We start from the raw sequence: 14112 nt of genomic DNA on the forward strand, positions 1-14112 counted from the left end.
ATGGGAGGATCGCTTGAGCCCAGAGGCGGAGGTTACAGTGAGCTGTGATCACGCCCACTGCACTCCAACCTGGGTGACAGAGTGAGACCCTGTCTCAAAAAAAAAAAAAAAAAAAAAAAAAAAAAAGGAGAGTGAGAGAGAAGTCTGAACTCTTGAGGGAAAGATAAAAACACCAAAACAGAGGCTGAGAGATAAGAACCAGAGAGACACAAAAGATAAAAAACAGAAAAGGGAAAAGAAAGGACAGGTACAGAGTCAAAGAGCAGGATGCAGACAGCGAGCATGGGAGATAGAGGCCGGGTGCTGCAGGGAGGACGGAGGCAGGGGCGCTGGGGAGGGTGGGTGTGGGGTCCAGCCCACCTGTGAAGCTGCTTGCGCAGAGCCAAGATCTCCTCCCCAAGGCGTGCTGACCCCTCCTCAGCTGTCTCCACGCTCCGCTGGAGTTTGGCATTCTCCCCAGCCAGACGTCGGTTGCTGAGCTCCAGGTCCTCCAGGCTGCTCAGCAGGTCAGCTGTGGCTTGTCTAGGGGCAAGGAAGGGGTTCAGGTCACTGTCCACAGCCCCTGACTCATTTCCCCAGGTCGAGGTAGGTGCTGGTGGTGGGGAGATGTGGCTCTTTTGGGGAAAGATAAACAGGAGAGAGACTCCTCTGCTCTCCCTGAACTTTCAGCAAAGCCCCGTCCCTCATTCATTTCCCTGAAGGATCCCAAGCCCTACCCAGGCCTTGGCAGGCTGGAGGGGACAGGGTGTGGGCAGGAGGGTCAGGGAGGGGTGTGAGGATAGGTACAGCTCGCGTCCGGGGTCTTCGCCTCCGAAGCTCTCCAGGTTGGCTGGCTCCTCAGCTTCTGGGCATCCTGGCAGACAGACAAGAGGGTGTTGGCCTCCCTGGTACCCTTAAATGTAAGGTGCCCCAGGGCTATGAGGTTGGACTCCATCTGGCTCCACCCTCACCTGTGCTCTGGAGGATCTCATGGGCTTTTGGGGCTGCAGTTATACCCACTGTAAAGCCCTCTTGCTTGTCTTCTACTTTGAGCTCAGGCTGGATCTCCCAGATAACCCCAACCCCCCACATTCTTTACACCCAACACTGGGCAGCACTTCACCTTCCCCTTCCCAGATCCCCCACCAACCACCCAGCCACTGGGCGGACCTGGCTCCCTTGCTCCCTGTCACCCCCAGTCCAGCAGAGCCCAGACTTCTCCCTCCTGCCCCTGACTCTCTGCTCCACCCCTCCTCTCTGTCTCCATGCCCCGGCCCTTGCTTTCTCCTCTTGGATCCTCACCAGAGCCTCTTCTCTGGCCTCCTGGCCTCTAGTCCCTCCTCTGTTCGCAGCCCTCCCTGGGCCCCTAAGCCTGATGAAGGAGGTTGAAGAGAACTTCCTTCCCCACCTTTTTTGTATGGCTAGAGAAATGGAACATGACCACCTTTTTTTTTTTTTTTAAAGACAGGATCCTGCTCTATTGCCCAGGCTGGAGTGCAGTGGTGCAATCATGGCTCACTGCAGCTTTGACCTCTCAGGCTCAAGCGATCCTCCTGACTCTGTCCCGGCTGGGACCACAAGCACATGCCACCTCACTCAGCTAATTTTTTATTTTTAGTAGAGATGGTGTCTCACTATGTTGCCCAGGCTGGTCTCAAACTACTGGGCTCAAATGTTCTTCCCACCTTGGCCTTCCAAAATGCTGGGATTACAGGCTCACGCCTGTAATCATGACAACTTTTTTTATGGAGCACCTCCTATGTGTGAGGTCCTGGGGATATAATGGTGAGCAAACCAGCCAACTAAACCCAGGCGCCAGTGGCTAACTAGATAATCAGATTTCCTCTGCAGGTGGATGTTCCCATGGAAAGGCCTACAAGTCTAGGAGTGAGCATGGGGAGCATGGAACTCTAGCCAGGGGCATACCAGGGCTTCCCCTTTGCCAGAGGTGTGAAGGATGACGGCCTGGCGCAGTGGCTCACGCCTGTAATCCCAGCACTTTGGGAGGCCAAGGCAGTTGGATCACCTGAGGTCCGGAATTCGAGACCAGCCTGACCAACATGGAGAAACCCTGTCTCTACAAAAAATACAAAATTAGCTGGGCATGGTGGCGCATGCCTGTAATCCCAGCTACTAGGAAGGCTGAGGCAGGAGAATTGCTTGAACCCAGGAGGTGGGGGTGGCGGTGAGCTGAGATCGCGCCATTGCACAACAGCCTGGGCAACAAGAGCGAAACTCTATCTCAAAAAAAAAAAGTCCAGGGGGGTGGGGAGCGAGGAGTGGAGGGGAACAGCCTGAGCAAGGGCCTGTGCTGGGCAGAAGTGGGGCACATTCGAGGAAGGGCAGCAAGACCAGTGGGCCTGTGAATGCCTGGACTAGAGTGAGGAGAGGTGATGTTAATGATGGAGCAGAGGTAGGCGGGGCCTCGAAGCCCTCTCTAATAGGGCTGGTGCGAGGAGGAAGAGTTGGAAACCACCCTCTGAAGAAAAAAATCCCAAAGCTCAGGGAAGGAAGGGACAGAGGACCTAGAAGGCCACACTCACAGCTCTAGGCTATAGTAAAGGTCCCTGGTTCCTACCCTATCCCTTGCTCTGCCCTGGGTGGTAAGTCCCCACACTGTCTGACCCAGGGCCTGCCTGCTTCATTCTATATATAGCAATCTCACCAGATGGCAGTTGCCGGGAGGTCAGGGCTCCCTCGAAGGCGGTCTCCTCTTCCAGCTCTAATCCCCTGTATCAAAGGGATGAGGCTTAGAGCCCCACTGTAGCTGCCCCTCAGTCCTCACCAGCCACAGGCAGGGGGATTGCAGGTGGGAGGAGGGGACTGGGTCAGGTGAGAGCTGGCACCACAGGGTAGGAGGGTAAGGCCAGATGGCAAGTGCCTGCTGCCAGATGGAAAAGCAGGAGGGGCGGCCGGGCGCGGTGGCTCATGCTTGTAATCCCAGCACTTTGGGAGGCCGAGGCGGGTGGATCACGAGGTCAGGAGATCGAGACCACGGTGAAACCCCGTCTCTACTAAAAATACAAAAAAATTAGCCGGGCGTGGTGGCGGGCGCCTGTAGTCCCAGCTACTCGGAGGCTGAGGCAGGAGAATGGCGTGAACCCGGGAGGCGGAGCTTGCAGTGAGCCTAGATCGCGCCACTGCACTCCAGCCTGGGCGACAGAGCGAGACCCCGTCTCAAAAAAAAAAAAAAAAAAAAGAAAAGCAGGAGGGGCAAGGAGTGGGTTTGGTGAAGGGATGGGGAGGGACCTCTGTCAGCCCCAAACTCCTCCCTTCTCCAGCCCCATTTTATTTCTGTCTCCCAGACCCCCTCTGCTTCCTCATCCAAATTATTTTGTCCTCAGACACCCTATCTACCCCCTCTGAATCCCATCTCTTCATTTTTCTCTCCACAGCCTCGTTCCAAACACAGTAGGTCCTTGGGCCTAAAGGATGCTGGCTCCAGTAAACAGGTATGAGGTTAGATCTTAGGAAGGACTTCCCAGAGGAGGATGAAGATGTGGGGACTCACCCATGTAGTTGACAGGCAGCAATCCAGTCACGCATGACAACCAGGAAAGTGTCCAAGTCCACAGTGGCCTTAGGGCCCTCCCCATTGGGGTCCAGGCTGTTGGCCAATGTTTGGAGGCGTGCATCCTGGGGGCCCTGGCCTGTCACAGCCTCCAGGTAGGCCAGCACCTGGGCCACAGCCACAGTGCCTGGGACAGAGCATGCAGTGAGGGGGTCTGGGGCAGGTGGGGAGTGGTGGGTATGGACTGGCAGCAGCTTTGGAGCAGGATGTCACTGGCTAGGCTGGTGGCACTCCTGCTCCATGGCCCAGTGGAGACACACTGGGCAAGCCCTTTCCCCTCCTCTGAGTCCACTTTTTCACCGGGAAATGGGGCCCAGTCATCCTCCCATCACAGGGTAAACCAAAGGGGATGGACATGGGGACAGCACCAGCCATGCCCCATACCACCATGGTGGCTGCCTCCCTCCCCTATCCCACGACCCCAAAACTCTGCCCTCTTCCATCAATGTCCCCCAAGTTTTCCTCATTCTAAAAGGCCTTCACCTCATTATCCACTTTCTTCTTCCTGAAGCTTCCCATAATCACCCACTTTGTTCTTGCAATACCCCCAAGAGGGGGCCCTAGCCCAGTCTTCTCTCTGAGGCTCCCCAGTTCCCAGCCTCCACCCCTATCCTGCCCGCACTGGTCCCCAGCACCCCTCCTGCCCCCACCACCTGTCCTCTGAGGGTCACAAGCTTCAAACGTGGAGTTTAGTATTTGCTCCTCCAAGCTGATCGGCATCCCCAGCCTTGCCTCCTCAGGCTGCTCCCAGAGGTACACTGGGGAGACAAGAGGGCTCAGCTCACCAGTGAGAAGAATGAGGAAGGAAGAGGGGTGACCCCAGGTCCTCAACCGCCTGGGCTCTGCAGCGGGGAGGGAATTCACTCAGAGCACCGGGAGTTAGGGCGGGCGGGGAACAGCAGGAAGCTTCAGGAGGAGGCAACAATGTGAGGGTCTCTGAGTTACTTCCCCCCATCTTTCAGACCAGGAAGTCCCCCCTGCTGTCTTTTTGTGTCCAATTGGCTTAGGAGCCCAGAGAAGGACGCTCTGAGATCACCTTTTCCTCCTTTCCTCTCCAGCCTCCCAGGCTGGACTCAGAGAGGGACAGGGTGGGGGAGGGCAAAGAAGAGAGGATTCTGGGAGGAGCTGAGAGTGAAGGGGGGCCCAGGAGCCAGGAACAATCCAATAATGCATGGGCAGCCCAGATCGATCCCGCCTGCTGCATCTCCGGTCTCCCAGCCCACCCTGGGGACCAGGTCTCTCTCCTCCCTGCATCCTTAAGGCGAGGGTGGCATCATTGGAGCCCATGGCCAGGGGCTGAGACATGAAGGGATGGGGTAAACCAGGCAAGGTGGGCAGTGAGGGAATGGTTATGAGCTGGATCAGTGTGTCAGATAGACCTGGGTGCAGAGTCCAGCTGCACATCTGTGGGCAAGTCTCTTCTCTCAGAGCCTCGGTTTCCCTACTGGGGGGGTGGGTAGAGTGATCCTCCTCACCAGGGCTGAGTTAGCTCTGTGTATGTGAAGCACACATGTGTATACACACACACACACACACACACACGTCCTGGGGTCTATTTGTCTACTGTTGTAGCCACAACACCTGCAGATGGTAGGTGCTCAACAAATGCTCCACGACACAGGAAGAGATCCTCAACTGCAGGAGCCACTGGGCTGGCCCAGCCTCTCTCCCAGGGCTGGAAGTGACCTTGTAGGCTCCCTGCCCTGGCCTTGAACAGCTGGGTGCAGCAGCTCACTGAGCACAGGCTGCAGGACTGGGTAGATCTAGGGGGCAACCGAGGCTTGGCCTCAGACAAGTGGTGGCACCTGGGGCAATGGACTCAACTTCCTCTGGAAAATGGGGTTGGTGTTATCTCTTTCCTAGAGAGAAAATGAGATAAAATCTAGAAAGGCTTTGGCAGAGGGCCTGGCACGTGGTGGGGACTCAAGAATAGAATTGAACACTTATTGAGCATTTAGTAGGTGCCAGGCCTTTTCTGAGCACTTTACATGAACTGTCTAGTAGCATAATAATAATCGATGCTATTATAATCCCTACTTTACAAATGAGGGGACTAAGGCATAGAGAAACTAAGAACTAGCCAAAGTCACCCGTTTAACATGAGTCAACTTTCTCTTCCCTCTAACTCTTCCAGGGTTCTTTGTAGTGAGTGAAATTTGCACCCCCTCTGTCTTGAACCCATGCTCCTAGGTTTGGCCCTTGGGAAGGAGTGTGTGAACTCACAGTTAGGGGAGACCAAGGCTTTGGCCCCAGTCTGTTTTCCTCCTTTCACTGTTTTTTTTTTTTTTTTGAGGTGGAGTCTCGCTGTGTCACCCAGGCTGGAGTGCAGTAGCGCGATCTCCGCTCACTGCAACTTCTGCCTCCAAGGTTCAAGCAGTTCTCCTGCGTCAGCCTCCCGAGTAGCTGGGATTACAGGTGCCTGCTACCAGGCCCAGCTAATTTTTGTATTTTTAGTAGAGATGGGGTTTCACCCTGTTGGCAAGGCTGGTCTCGAACTCCTGACCTCAAGTGATCCGCCCACCTTGGCCTCCCAAAGTGCTGGGATTACAGGCGTGAGCCACCATACTCAGCCCTCTCACTGTCTTTCTCATGTTACATGAATGAGGACCCTGAGGCCCAATGGGATCGTTCACCAGGGCTGCTTGCCAGAGAGAGCTAAACTGGGAATAGAACTTAGGACTGGCATCAGGTCGTGCTGGCTCTGAGGATCAGCATGTGTCTGAAGTCACATCTCAGGATTCCCCCAGGGTGATGTCATTCCTGTTCCTGAGAAAGATCTCCTTCCTCAGTGTCTCTATCTCTCTCCTCTATGTCTCTGTCCTTGCCTCTTCTTTACATTTCTCTTTGGCTCTTTCTCTCTTTCTCCCAGTCTCTCTTCCCCATGTCCTGTCTCTCTGCCTCCATGTCCCTTGTCCCTGTTTTCTTCTCTGTATCTCAGTCTCTGTACTTCCCTTCCCATATCTCAGAGACTCTCCATTCCCTAAGCCTTCTCTTTCCTTCCTCTGCTATTTCTTTTTCCCTCTGCCTTCCTCTGTCTCCATCTCTCCTTCTGGGTGTGTTCCTACCTTTGCTTCCGGAGCCTCTCGAAGCTGTCTCAGCCCTTGCCACCCGGATCTGCACGCCCTCTGCTGGTGCAGGTGAAGTTTAGACGGCCGTCACTAGACAGCCTGTCCTCTGGTTCCCACACCCTGGTGTCTGCCTCTGACCCTCCTACCTGGAAAGCCTCCTGAGGTCTGGGGCTTTGTAGAAAAAGATGCAGGCTGTGCTGTGGATGCCTGGGAGCCTCTAAGAAAGGGGCCCTACCATCCCCATCAGACTGGGCTCTCTCATTCGGCAGATGAGTTTCAGAGAGGCAACCCCAGTGCCTCCTCCCCACCCTCTGAAGCCAGCTTTCACACCCATTCAGCCTATATCCATCCGTTCATTCAACAGTAACAGCTCCTACGATGAGTCAGGAGTTGCTCTGGGGTCCCAACCAGTAGGGCAGTCTCTCCTTCGGGGGCACCTAAACTGAGGCGAGTGTAGATTGAAATGCTCTGTTAGTGTGAAGTACACGCTAGATCTTTAGGACTTAGTATGAAAAAACAGAATATCTGAATACATTTTTTATATTGGCTATATACTGGATATATACATATATATCTGTCTATATGTCTGTATCTTGTATACATATATAATATACAGGGTATTAGTCTGGCTATATAAGGAAAATCTATGATCACCATTCATTTCACCTGTTCCTTTTTTCTTTTTAAAAATAATAAATTACTATGTGGCTCATATTATACTTCCACAGGACAGCGCTGCTCTAGGGACTGGGAATACCAGAGTGAATAAAACAGACGCTGTCTTGTGGAGCTCATGCTGTAGCAGGGGAGACAGAGACAAAACATGACATACAGATGTGAGCACTATGAAGAGAAGTGAAGCAGGGCAGGGGAGAGAGTGTCACAGGGCAGCTGCTTTACATAAAGTAAGAAGTGCCATCTGGGCAGCGATCTGAATGGAATAACGGGCGGGGCTGCTTGTGCTCTCACACAGTCCAGCCTCCCCACAGGAGATAAGGGGTACAGACAGGTGGGCGGGCATACAGTAGGCACTTAATCTACCAGAGTCCCTTCCCTCCCTTCCACTCTGCACCCATGCAAAGGCTCAGCCACCCCCAGCCACCTCTCCCAAGTCCCCAAGTCACAGCCTGGCGCCCATTCACCCATGGCTCCCTCCTTACCCTACCCGGGGCAAATAGGGTCCCAGCCACTTACTTTCCGCGGTGGGGCCACCCACTGGGCCCTCGGGCAGGTCCATGGGCCACCCCTGCCACAACGCAGCTGCTGGCAAAGCTACCAGCCTCCCTCCTTCACGGGGAGGGATGGGAAAAGGACCAGCTGCCCCGAGCACTCCTGGAAGGAGAAGCAGGGGAATGGTGTCCTCAGAGCAGCCACCAAGGGTCGGGGCCTGCCTGGCCCCACCTGTGCCCCAGGACCTCTGGGTCCTCACAACCTGTTTGTCACCCCCGCTAGGACCTGAGCAGCTCCGCTCTGACCTGTTTTATGGATTGGAGGTGTGGGCTGGGGAACGAGGTGGCTGACATCAAAGGGGCTAGTAGGTGGGTGGGGGGGTCACTGCCTCCCTTTCTTCACATGGCTTGTCGCTGGCCCAGGCTGCCTGGTCTTCTTCCCTGGCCTTTGTCCCAGCCTCCTATCCCCAGGCTTGCCCTCCAGTCTGTCCCCACAGGGCCCCAGAGCTGACCTGCCCCTCCCCTGCTAAGTACCCTTCCATGGCTCCCCGAACCCTGGGGACAGGCTAGACCCTGGCCCTGACGCCAAGGCCCTGCACGGCTGACCGCCCACCTCAGCACCCCAAATCGCACATGATGCTCCAGCCACTCTGAGCTGCAGACCGCTCCCACGCCCAGGTCTCTGCCTGGGACGCTCTCCTGCATCCTGCCTCGGCTTCACGTGGCCTCTGTCGGGAAGCGAGGGGCCGTGTCTGGCTCCCACACGGCCCTGGGCAGCTGCCGATCTTGTCACATCAGCCTGGATTTGGCTGGCTGGCTTCTCACGGGAGTTTGATCCTGACTTGCCCCTGCTCCTGATCCTCCCATGGCTCCCTAATGCCCCCGGACTAAGTTCCAATCCCTCAGGCTGGAGTGGCATTGAGTAGTCTCTGAAGCTCCTGCCTCTTCCTGTCCCTTTTCTCTCCATCGGGCAACCCCTAGGTCTCTCCTCATCACGGCCCCAAACCTGCTGCTCCCCTGGGTTCCAACTCAGGACGTACATGGTCCCTCAAGCCCAGGCCACCTCCTCCTCATCCCTGCCAGCCCCACTTGCAGCTGCTCTGGGCAGTCCCTGCAGCAGTGACAGGAGTTTGGGGGGCCCCATCCTGCCTCCATTCCACCCAGGCCGACCCAACACCTTAGTGGCCGCACTCTGGGGGCTACAGAGAGACCTGGGCGCTGCTATCATCACAGCGGGCACGGGCGCCCTTTGGGGCCACCAGTCGAGCCTGGGCTCGCCTGTCCTCACCCAGCTCCCCCAGCGCCTGCTCTCCCCAAGCCACGTGGGCCCGCTGCCACTGTGCGCTTCTGGAACGTTCTGGAAACACGGGTCTTTGAAGAGAAGCCCTTCCAGGGTCTGGAACACCCTGCAGGGTGCAAAGGGAGGCCATGGCCTTGGCTGGGCCCTGGCACACGGCATGGGTTCGGGATGGAGTCCTGAGGGACCTGGGGGTGTTGGCTGATCTCGGGGGTCTGATGGGACTGGGACAGGGACACTGAACCAGGATGGGGCCCTGGCAGGAGCTCTGGGTGGTGTAGGCCTTGGTGGGCTTTCAAGGGCTCTGACAGGATTTTGGGGGGTCTCTGGCTGGATTTCTGGGGAGTGTCTGGCTGGATTTTGGGGATTTTGATTTCTGTGGGGGTTTGACTGGATTTCAGGGGTCTCTGGCTGGATTTCGGGGGTCTTGATTTCTGCAGGGGTCTGATTGGATTTCTGGGGGTTCTCTGACTGGATTTTGGGGGTCTTGATTTCTGGGGCCTCTGACTGGATTTTGGGGGTCTTGATTTATTCGGGGTCTCTGGATTTTGGGGGTCTTGATTTCTGCGGGGGTCTCTGACTGGATTTCTGGGGGGTCTCTGGCTGGATTTTGGGGGTCTTGATTTCTGCAGGGGTCTGACTGGATTTCTTAGGGTCTCTGGCTTGGTTTTGGAGGTCTTGATTTCTAGGGGGGGTCTCTGGATTTCTGGGGGTCTCTGGCTGGATTTGGAGGGTCTTGATTTCTGTGGAGGTCTCCAAATGCATTTTGGGGTCTCCATTTCTGGGGTGTCTTTGATGGACTTCTGTGCTCTCTGACGGAATCTGAGGTCTGACTGGGTTTGGGAGGGGACCTGCCAGGATTTCTGGGGATCTCTGACAGGAGTCTAGGTGGCTCTGCTGATTTGGGGAGAGTAATAGGATTTTGGGGAAAGTTTCTGGCAGGCTCTGAGGGAGAAGTCTGACAGAATTTCTAGACGATTCTGACAGGATTTCGGGGGTCACCTGTAAGATTTCCTGGTGGACTCCTTTCAGTATTTCTGAGGGGATGTGGTCAGGATTTTTTTTTTGAGATGGAGTCTCACTCTTGTCACCCAGGCTGGAGTGCAGTGGCGCGCGATCTCAGCTCACTGCAACCTCTGCCTTCCAGGTTCAAGCAGTTCTCCTGCCTCAGCCTCCCGAGTAGCTGGGATTATAGGTGCGCGCCACTACGCCTGGCTAATTTTTTGTATTTTTAGTAGAGACGGGGTTTCACTTCCCCAGGATGGTCTCTATCTTCTGACCTTGTGATCCGCCCGGGGCCCTGACGCAGGGGAATCTCTCCCACAAAATGGGGGGGCTTTGCTAGGATTTCGGTAGGGGCTGGGAAGGGCCATTCTGGGGAACCTCGCCGCGGGGCAGGGGCGCACCTGGAGCCACGTCCTAGTCTCGGGACACAACGGACGTCCACGAACGACGAACGGCAGTTGAGTTGGGGGAGGTGCGCGTGAGCTTTTCCCGCCAGAAAAAGCAAAAGGAGGCGGGAGGTCGCGAGTGCGCGTGCGCAGCGTCTGAGCCCCGCCCCTCCCCGCCCGGACTCCTCCTAAGACGCAGGTGCACACCGGCGGCCGACGCGTGCCACGCATGCGCGCTGGCAGAGCAGGCGGTGGCCACGGAGTTTGTCTGGTGGTGGAAGGCGGGGGTGGCTGCGCCCGCCATGCTGGGGCTGGTGTTCTTCTCTTCGGCTTCAGGCTTTGGTGAAATGGGCTGAGGAAGGGGGAACTGAACTGAGAGACTCCTTGTCCGTCCCCCATTTCTTTCTTTTTTTGAGATGGAGTCTCGCTCTGTCGCCCAGGCTGAAGTGTAGTGGCACAATCTCAGCTCACTGCAACCTCCGCTTCCCGGGTTCAAGCAATTCTCCTGCCTCAGCCTCCCGAGTAGCTGGGATTACATGTGCCCGCCACCACACCTGGCTAATTTTTGTATTTTTAGTTGAGACGGGGTTTCACCACGTTGGCCAGGCCGGTACTGAACTCCCAGCCTCAGGTGATCCACCCGCCTCGGCCTTCCAAAGTGCTGGGATTACAGGCGTGAGCCACAGCGCCTGGCCTGGCCTTTTTATATATTGCCAGATTTTCTTTTCTTCTCTTTTCTGTAAGATCCCTGTTGGTTTTTGTTAACAAGTCTATGCTGATATAATGTGTGGAGAAGTGTTCTCTCTTTTTCTGTTCTTTGGAAGTGCTAGTGTAGGATTGATGTTATTTATTTTTTATGTGTTTGGAAGAAGTCACCAGCCATCTGGACCTAGAGTTTTCTTTGTGGAAAGACTTTAAATTACAAATTCTATTTCTTTTATAAAAATACAACTATTCAGATGTTCTATTTTATTTCTGGTAAGTTGTAGTTTTGGTAAGTTGTGGTTTTCAAGGAATTTTTCCATTTTATCTAAAATTTCAAATAATTTGCAGAAAGTTCATAATATTGCCTTTTTTTGGAGGGGGAGAAACGTGGTCTTATGTTAGGCTGGTCTCGAACTCCTGGCCTCAAATGATCCTCCTACCTTGGCCTCCCAAAGTGCTGGGGTTACTGGCATGAGCCACCATGCCCAGCCAATCTTTTTAATATCTGTAAGATCTGTGGTGATGGATATTAATAATTTGTGCCATCTCTCTTTTCTCCTCTCCCTTTCCCTCTGCTCCTCTCCTCCCCTTACCGCACTCCCCTCCCCTCATCTCCCCTCCCACCTCCCTTCCCTTCCCCCTCCCTTCCCCTCCCCTCCCCCTTCCCCTCTGCATCCACTGCCTCCCCTCCTCCCTCCCCTTCCTCCCCTCCCCCCTCCTCTCTTTTTGAGACAGGGTCTCACCCAGGCTAGAGTGCAGTAATGTGACCCTAGCTCACTGCAGCCTCCACCTCCTGGGCTCAAGTAATCCTCCCACCTCAGCCTCCTTAGTAGGTGGAACTACAGCCATGTGCCCTCAAGCCCCTGATCTGCTGTTCTTTTTTCAGCTTTACCCCTGCAACTTCTTGAGGTGAATGCTTAGGTCACTGATATTTTTAGGCCATTAGGCCATTGATTTTTTTTTTTTGAGACGGAGTTTCACTCTCACCCAGGCTGGAGTGCAGTGGTGCGGTCTTGGATTACTGCAACCTCTGCCTCCCGAGTTCAAGTGATTCTCCTGCCTCAACCTACTGAGTAGCTGGGATTACAGGCGTGCCCCGCCATGCCTGGCTAATTTTTTGTATTTTTAGTAGAGTCAGGGTTTCACCATGTTGGCCAGACTGTTCTTGAACTCCTGACCCCAGGTGAGCCGCCTGCCTTGGCCTCCTAAAGTGCTGGGATTAGAGGCGTGAGCCACTGTGCTGATGCCAGGTCATGTGCCCAGCCAGGTCATTTGATTTTTAAAGATCTCTTCTAATACATGCATTTAGAGCCATCATTTGCCTTCTAAAAACTTCTGTAGCTACACTTGACACATTTGTTATGCCACATTTCTATTATTATTATTATTTTTTGAGACAGAGTCTCTATCTGTCACCCAGGCTGGAGTGCAATGGCACGATCTTGGCTCACTGCGATCTCCGCCTCCTGGGTTCAAATGATTCTCCTGCCTCAGCCTCCTGAGTAGCTGGGATTACAGGCATGCACCACCACATCTGGCTAATTTTTGTATCTTTAGTAGAGATGGGGGTTTCTCCATGTTGGCTAGGCTGGTCTCGAACTCCTGACCTCAAGTGATCTGCGTGCCTCAGCCTCCCAGAGTGCTGAGATTATCGGCATGAGCCACCATGCCTGGCCACGTTTCCATTATTATCAATTCAAAATATTTTCTAATTTGACCTGAGTGATAATTTTTAGAGATATATTGCTTACTTTCCAGATATTTAATGACTTCCTTGCTATCTTTTGATTATTTACTTATTTTTGAGATGGAGTCTCGCTTTGTCGCCAGGTTGGAGTGCAGTGGCACGATCTTGGCTCACTACAACGTCTGCCTCCTGGATTCAAGTGATGCTCCTGCCTCAGCCTCCTGCGTAGCTGGGACTACAGGCATGCACCACCATAGCCAACTATATATATATATATATATATTTTGTATTTTTAGTAGAGATGGGGTTTCACCATGTTGGCCAGGATAGTCTCGATCTCTTGACCTTGTGATTCATGTGCCTCAGCCTCCCAAAGTGCTGAGATTACAGGCGTGAGCCACTGCACCCGGCCCCCTGCTATCTTTTTATTATTGCTTCCTACTTAATTCAGTGTGGTCAGAAAACATACAAACATACTCTATGATTTCATTTCTTTGACATTTGTTGAGATTTGCTTTATAGTCCACGATTTGGTCTATTTTAGCAAATGCTTCATGTATATTTGAAAAGAGTGGCTGGGCATGGTGGCTCATACCTGTAATCCCAGCACTTTGGAAGGCCAAGTTGGGTGGATCACCTGAGGTCAGGAGTTCAAGACCAGCCTGGCCAACATGGTGAAAGCCCGTCTCTACTAAAAATACAAAATTAGCCAGATGTGGTGGCATGTGCCTGTAATCCCAGCTACTCAGGAGGCTGAGGCAGGAGAATTGCTTGAACCCAGGAGGTGGAGGCTGCAGTGAGCTGAGATCGCGCCACTGCACTACAGCCTGGGCAAGACAGAGCGAGACTCCATCTCAAAAAAAAAGAAAAAAAAAAAAAGGCCAGGCGTGGTGGCTCACGCCTGTAATCCCAGCACTTTGGGAGGCTGAGGTGGGTGGATCACCTGAGGTTGGGAGTTCGAGACCATCCTGGCCAACATGGTGAAACCCCATCTCTACTAAAAATAAAAAAAATTAGTGAGGCATGGTGGTGCACGCCTGTCTTCCCAGCTACTCGGGAGGCTGAGGCAGGAGAGTTGCTTGAACCTGGGAGGCAGAGGTTGCAATGAACCAAGATTGTGCCACTGGACTCTGGACTCCAGCATGGGCAACAAGAGTGAAACTCTGTTTCAAAAAAAAAAAAAGGAAAAGAACAGAGTGCGTATCCTGCAGGTCAGCTATGTCAGTTCAAGTTTGTCAATCATGC

General features: G+C 53.9%; 1 protein-coding gene across 14 annotated transcripts in view; it reads right to left on the reverse strand.

The window, feature by feature from the left end:
• The window catches only part of KASH5 (KASH domain containing 5), a 29898-nt gene extending 19336 nt beyond the window's left edge, over window positions 1–10562 (reverse strand). For 6 of the 14 annotated variants that reach the window (XR_008650102.1, XR_008650101.1, XM_055237277.2 and 3 more), the window contains exons 1-9: window positions 10365–10470; window positions 9076–9193; window positions 7813–7950; window positions 6996–7055; window positions 4204–4308; window positions 3491–3677; window positions 2645–2709; window positions 787–892; window positions 361–522 (exon numbers count right to left, since the gene is read on the reverse strand). Coding sequence is in view for 12 of the 14 variants with exons in the window: in XM_055237277.2 (XP_055093252.1) it covers window positions 361–522; window positions 787–892; window positions 2645–2709; window positions 3491–3677; window positions 4204–4308; window positions 6996–7055; window positions 7813–7950; window positions 9076–9193; window positions 10365–10457 (1034 nt within the window). In the remaining 2 variants the exon portion in view is untranslated. Of the gene's footprint in view, window positions 1–360; window positions 523–786; window positions 893–2644; window positions 2710–3490; window positions 3678–4203; window positions 4309–6995; window positions 7061–7812; window positions 7951–9075; window positions 9194–10086; window positions 10126–10364; window positions 10471–10490 lie in introns of those variants that run through there. The other 8 variants (XM_063615716.1, XM_055237278.2, XM_063615717.1 and 5 more) reach the window with 7 other exon arrangements.
• Between the last annotated feature and the right edge of the window lie 3550 nt (window positions 10563–14112).

The sequence above is a fragment of the Symphalangus syndactylus genome, chromosome 13 (assembly GCF_028878055.3).
Source record: "Symphalangus syndactylus isolate Jambi chromosome 13, NHGRI_mSymSyn1-v2.1_pri, whole genome shotgun sequence".
Taxonomy (NCBI): Eukaryota; Metazoa; Chordata; class Mammalia; order Primates; family Hylobatidae; genus Symphalangus; species Symphalangus syndactylus.